Source organism: Lutjanus erythropterus, chromosome 1 (genome assembly GCF_056507025.1).
Source record: "Lutjanus erythropterus isolate fLutEry1 chromosome 1, fLutEry1.hap2, whole genome shotgun sequence".
Classification (NCBI taxonomy): Eukaryota; Metazoa; Chordata; class Actinopteri; order Lutjaniformes; family Lutjanidae; genus Lutjanus; species Lutjanus erythropterus.
In genome coordinates, this window is record NC_139317.1 from 32930717 (window position 1) to 32937779 (window position 7063).

Genomic DNA, 7063 nt, shown 5'->3' on the forward strand with positions numbered 1-7063 from the left:
GACTTTGCCCCAGCGTACCCTGGTGCAGTGTGTGGAATAAATGGTTGACTCAAAAAAACATTTCCCTTCCACCAGCAATCCTAACACTACACGGGGTCACTTCAGCAGTGAAATTCCTACAGGCTAATTTTCCTTCAGAGTTCAGGCAAAATATTAACTTTGTATGAAACAAGCTGCAGAGGTGACCCCGTCTGACCTGAGAATATTTGAGGAAGAAGTGTGTTTTTCGCCTAGAACAGAAACTCAGAGACTCAATGTTCAGTTGCAGAGTTCTCCATTAATTTCACAATAAAAGAGTGTAATTTCATCCTTCCTAGAGCTGAAATCACACAGAGGTAGTCAGAGGTGAGTTCAAAGCAAGCTAAAAATAAGACATCAACGGCGTGGTGATAATAATGGGCTGTATTACAGCCTTCGCAAATGTGTCGAGAGCACGTGAGCAAATGCTATTCATTTGGATACCTTTATTCTGAATAGAGGTCATCATAGCTAAAATGGGTTATAGTGTAAACCTTTCTTTTATTTTTAATTATAGATGAACACCAAGTTCACAGTGCAACACATTAGCAGTTCACTGCAGTGTACACTGTTAATTTGCCTGCCTATAAGGTAACATTACAAGTGCAACCAGAAACTAATGTAAAGTACTTTTCCACTTAATTGAGGCACATCACACTGTATTGTTCAAGATGAATTGTAGAAGAGTGGTGTGACTGTGTGAGTGCTAATCTGGACATTGCAGAAAAACTTCATTTGAGCTCAATCAACACTTGCTGGTACAAATCAAATGGCAAGAATGATTAAGAACAGTTTTATTCTGAATTAATTTGGACTGTAAAGGTTGGCTGCTGAACTTGGTACTTTTAAAGGTACCAACTGTTGCTACTGAGTACCACTTCACGATAAATCAACCGTTTGCAAACACGAGATATTTTAATTCAGAAGGTGATCCGTTGTTATTCTTCTGTTTAACAAGAAAAAGGGTGTGAGAATATTTCCTTTCTTTACATTTTGTGAGTTCATTTCATTTATTTTGTCGCAGCTTGCACAACTTTTCCAGTCTTTGTCTTATCATGTTTAACCATAGTTGTTTTTGTTTTGTTTTTTTTGTTTTACACATCCTGCTCACCTTAGAAGCACCTGAACCCAGCATACTCCAACTATAAAACACTGCCTACTGGCTGACAGTGTTCCCTATTTCCCTTCTCTTCTTTTGTTTGCTACTTCTCATTGCACCATATCTCACACTTACTCTCACCACTGACAACCACACCCCATCCTATCTTTAGTCTGATTTGTGCTTTTCATAATAAATTCATTATTATTTGCCTTCAGTCTCCCTCATTTTTTTGTCATGGTTTATAAGCCGGGCTGTGGCAAACTGGGGGCTCATCCAGGATCCAAACATGGGACCTTTCACACCTAAAGCAAGAATGATACCCCTTGAATGGCCTGGCTCCTGCATGGAGAAAAACATCAGACAGGATGAGTTACAGTCCAGGGGACAGTCAAACCTGCTACGACACTATGGAAATGCCCTGGTGACAGACTGACAGGCACGCAAAATAAATAAGAAAGTTGAAATTTAGAAGTTTGAAGTTATTTTTGACAACTTAAATTACAATTTTGTAAAAAAAAATTAGTACCATTTGTTCACCAGTATAGGATTCCTGGTACCCTATCAGCTGAAATGTGAACAGTACTCAAACCTCACTGTTAGTCTGTTAATAAATAGAATTTTCATAACAGCAAAGATACATTTGGTGCCTCAAGGGTAAGTGATCTCATGTGACATTCTCAGCATAGCGCCAAACGCTTCATCATGCAACGGTTGCTGTGTTTACAACTTTCATATGCATATAAAAAGTCCAAAGGCGTTACAATAATCACATTCATTTGCTCATAAAGTCTTGCCGGAGTGCAAATGTTTTTTTGTTTTTTTTTATGATGTCCATTAATAACCGTGCGGACTGTGAACACAGAGACGCTGTGATGTGTTAAATGAAGCTGACACATTTTCATTTGATCTTTAGAATGGACAAAACAAGCTCTTTGTTTGTGGATGTAGCACTGGCCCTTGCCCTCAAATTCGCCCCACCAGCGCCCGCCAATTCATCCCTGTCCCAGAATCACCCCCCCAAGCCCCCACTCACCAGCCTCAGTTCCCACAACTACCAACACCCACAACATTCATGCTCCACTTTCTAAACCCAACAAACTGCACACATCGAGTCACCCTCAATGACTGCGCTGTTAACGTCTCTCGATTATTCAGTAATAAAACATGATACTAATACTAATCTGTCCATTTGATCATAAAGCGTGATGCTGCTGTCAGTGTTTTGCAGAGATCATGAATACAAATGTGGCATCTGCTCTGAAACACTTTTTGATTGCAGCTGTTAAATATTTAAATGGATTGTAGTCTGTGATTTGCTCAATGTTCCTTTAGTGATTTTTATAAATGTGATGTTTTGCCAATTTAAAAGCTTTTTTAGGCAGCGACCACGTGTCAAAACTGTTCGGCACCAACTTTCAATGACAAATCTCACGGCATAAATAAATCCATTTCCTCTTCACTCTTATCACAGACAACCTCCATCACAATCGCCATTTACCTGCGAGAGATTTCATCATGTGGATGTGATCGCCCCCGGTGTGGCACTCACTCTGCTGTCGGGGGGATCTCAAGGGGAGTAATACCTTATTCTGTCTCTGCTGGAGTCTGTGGGGCATGGTAATCTAACTCTCTATAAATTGTATCCTCTGACCTTCTACCACTATATCAGAGGGAAGTCAAGGAGGCATACCTCTAGTTGCCTCCCTTTTAAGGCCTTTATATGCATAATTGAACAATGAATAATGGAACTTATGTGATAAAATTATAGTATATCTCAGGGAGGGTGGTGTCTACCTGGAGCATACAGTGAGTACTTTTCGATATATTCATTCCACCACACTTGACGTTTCAGAGCCACATCACGATATTCCTTTATATCTCATCTTTGTACTGGTAGCACTCACTGCAGAGTATGTCATACTAGAGCTGCAGCAGCAGCAGAACTCTGTGCAGGCGATCTCCCGACACAGGAGAAGGATAAAATCCTGATGATAAAAGGCAGTGGTAAGCAAAGATATAGCTACTATTTGAGTGAAAATTTGTGCTTACAAACAGTTTGTGAGACAACATCCACACGCAATATTACATTAAAACAACATTCTTCTTTAAGCAGCCATTTTGAGCGAGAGATGTTCTTTAAAATTGGACAAAGCATCAACGTGACTGAAAAATAATTGTTTGTGTAGTATTTCCGTGGGCTAATCAAACAATACAAGATATCAATAATAAAATATTATGTAAAAGAACTTATAGACATCAAAGGTATTAGGCTTAGAGAAGTAGTAAAAGGTAGGCAGATGTGTGATAGTTTCCCTGCTCTTTCATCAGGACATGTTCATTGAACTTAACTGAAGTTAAAATTATAGGTCCAGTGTGTAAGATTTATGGGGGGGTTACTGACAAAATGTGGCAAAAATGTAATATAATATTCATAAGTATGTTTAGATTAGTGTATAATCACCTGAAAATAAAAAAAAGTTGTGTTTTCAATACCTTAGAATGAGCTGTTTACATCCACAGGGGATGCAGGTCCTCTTTCATGGAGTCTGTCCTGTTTCAACAGTATCCCAGAATGGACAAATCAAACGCTGACTCTAGATACAGCCTTTTGCATTTTGGGAAAGTTTCATGGTCACCGTAAGTACTCCAACACACTTGGAAGGGGAGAGGGAGATGAGGTGTTTGCAATCTGCAAGCTCACCTCTAGATGCTACTAAATCCTACACAGTGGTCCTTTAAGTTCTGTGGCAGGTGTTTTATATCACGTTTAAACTCTTATTACTAGGAGTATTTGGGGCACCTGCTCCACAATAACTGGACAGTTATTTCAAGGAGCCATTCAAAGCAGGGGTGCAGCTAAGAATCTTTTTTTTTAATTAACTGATCTGCTGATTGTTTTCTTGATTAATCTATGAACTAATAAATGAAAATTGTGAGAAATGCCCTTTATAATTTTCACAACCCAGTAAATTCCTTATTTTAGGAGCCCAACTGATACTGGGTTTGTAGGGCTGATACCAAACTTAAAATTAAATTACAATGTAAGAAAAAGCTTCAAATATCCATATAATGTGGCCTATAAAACTGAAAAACAATCCACATTATGTTCTATCAAATGACAACAAAAAAGTTTTCATATCAGCACATACTGGACAATGTATACACAAATACTGATATAGACTAATATAACTGTGATGGGCCAATGTTGTCCAACAATATCGACAACTGATAATATATCTGTTTGACAATTCATTTAAAAAACTCAAGTTAATTTACCACAATATACGCCAAATAAAAGTAAACATGTGCGAGGCTGGAAAAATGGCAAATACCATTAAAAAATAACTGAATCAATTATCAAAATGGTTACTCATTCATTTTCTGCAGTGGCTGTAATTCAAACTGCGAGACAATATATATTTTAAAAAGTTATAAATGTTTTCAGGTGTCAGTTTAATTCTACCATTTGCACAGTCTGGATATGAATGCAACCACTCGGACACTTTAGTCTAAAGAAGGTCAGTCTCAAAAGTCTGTAGTGTACCGTCTCTCTTTCTTTCTCTGGCAAACACACACATACACAGTCCCTCTTGACTGATCCTCATGAGGCTCTCAACAGATAAATGCCAACCTGTTAATGTATTAATGCTTAGTACTTCAAACTTAATGCAGCTTTAAAAATTTGCCCATCACCACATCACATTATATTGTTGAAAAGCAGAATACAGCTATGTGAGACTTTATGCAACACAGTTTTGGGATTCATTTCAGACATATTTCACTCCCTGAGCATGTGTACAAACATGATGTGGGTGATATACCATAGTAATTAGACTATTTTGCGTCACTACATCACTATTACTTCACTAGTGTAGCTTGTTTCAGTAAATCCATACAGAAATGTGCTCGTATGTCGTTCCATGGGACAAAACGCATGCTCTAAAGGAAATGTATGACAGGTTCACTGTTGTTATTATGTCATATCTGCTTCTCTTTGCCTCGAAGAGCATTTAGCTGCATAACCTCCCCTGATATTCTGCAAAGGGCTTTGTCATGTAAATCCTGCGGCCACTCTTTCACCCACTCGTCGCCGCCTGTGTGGGCAGACTTTCCTCTCTAAACCAGCACGCTTCCTCTCTCAGGAGCCACAAATACAACTGATACAGTGGATCCTTCACCCTCAGCTATGGGACACATTCTTATCCAGATTTGTCAAGATCACGCACACATAAAGGCATCCCTTTGGTGATATTTTCACTCTTTTCTCACAGTCCTGTACACTCAACTTTCTGAGCCACCAGACGTTCCATGCGCACAGACTATTAACAGGGGAAAAAAGTTCAGATTTTTTTTTTCTTTTCTTTTGGAAATGTAGTCAACGCATTTAAGACTGTGCTGCTTCCACTCGTATTAAACACCGGGGCCGAGCCCACATGTCTTCATACTGAACCTCATCCCCTGTCTGATCCCAAACTTCCCCGGCGGGTTCAAAGCCCTGTGGCCGCAGACTGTGCCACCAGTCGGGGCTCCTCCTCGGGCAATGTGCTGCAACTTCAAACCGCCGGAACCTTTCCAGCGCGTCCCGGGAGAGACACCCATGAAGTAACAATAAGACAACCTCAGACGCACCGGAGAGGCCACATGAGGTGAACACAGAAAAAACCGGAGGGGGACATTGCACGTATACCGTGCAAGGTGCACATTCACCCAGCAGCTCTGCCTGTCTGTCCTATCTTTTATCAGAGCCCACTTATGTCCTGAGTAACTGCACTTTAGTGTAACGCGAGTGCCCCGTTGCCTCACACATGCCCTCCTGTGAGGAAAAAAAACATGCAGATGATTAAAGTGAGCGTGGTTACCTTGCTTGGATGGACCACAAAACAGCGAAAGAAGACAGAAGAGCCAAATTGTACTCTCCACCGCCATGTACAGCCTTTGATTTCCACCAGTGGGGTAGCAGCGTACGTCTATACAAGCAGCTATACCGTTATAGCGACATGCATATGTTGGAATCCGCTATTGTCTCCGCCGGTGCGTAAAGGAGAGTCCCTGTGAATGTTGAGGTCTCTTTGGTTAACAGTCCCCTGGCTTTCCCTATAACAATACGCTTGCATTAGTCGGGGGAGAGCCGTCGTGTCTCTCGGCGCTTCAACGCCATGTTGCGAACGAATGTTAAGTGTGTTGGCTGCTGGTCCACACACACACATACACGCGCACACACACACTCACTCACTCACTCACACGCGTGGACGCACACATGCGCGCACACATTACGCGCACATGCACGTTCACCACCACCAGACACTGGCTGGCTGGTTTCGTCGCTGGAGTCCTGAAAAGCTGTCGGTGATTCTTACACACCCCTTCTTCCTCATTTTTTTTTTTTTTTGTCCCACTCCACGCTTCCCACCAGTACTTGGAGGATTTCATTCAAAGCGGATCCGTTGTGGAAACACTTGCGATACCAAAAACTGTCAAAATGTGTTTTTACCCCAGACGCCCTCTCTCTGTCTCTCTCTCTGTCTGGAATGATGAATTCGTTAGGGTAATGCCTCATTCTCTGCTAGTGTGGAGAATGCTCTGGCTGAGCGGTCATCTGTAATGACTGCAAATGTGTTGCCCCGAATGAACCCAATGTTGGGGACACTCGTTATAGCCTATTCACGAGGACTCCAGATACACGTTTCAGGGTGTTCTAATCATGCAAAAAACCTGCCTCATTCATTCATATAATCCCGTCAGGATGTCCTGGTGTGTTTCTAGTTTTCTTGAGTGTGTGTTTGTGAAGCATGAACCTTTGTTTGCATGGCTGCATGAGTGCTTGTGTGTAATAAAGCAAGTCTAGGTTAAAAAAAAAATGGAGAGGCACATGTGCTCCCTGTGCAAGAACAGGCAAGAGGAGGAGAGGGAGGAGGAGAAGGAGGAGGAGGAGGAGGTGGGAAG

General features: G+C 41.3%; 1 protein-coding gene across 1 annotated transcript in view; it reads right to left on the reverse strand.

Annotated features, from left to right (window-relative positions):
• The window catches only part of igdcc4 (immunoglobulin superfamily, DCC subclass, member 4), a 71870-nt gene extending 65591 nt beyond the window's left edge, over positions 1-6279 (reverse strand). The window contains exon 1 of the mRNA XM_084720193.1: positions 5980-6279. Within this exon, the coding sequence (XP_084576319.1) occupies positions 5980-6046 (67 nt within the window). The 5' untranslated portion in view covers positions 6047-6279. The remainder of the gene's footprint in view (positions 1-5979) is intronic.
• Between the last annotated feature and the right edge of the window lie 784 nt (positions 6280-7063).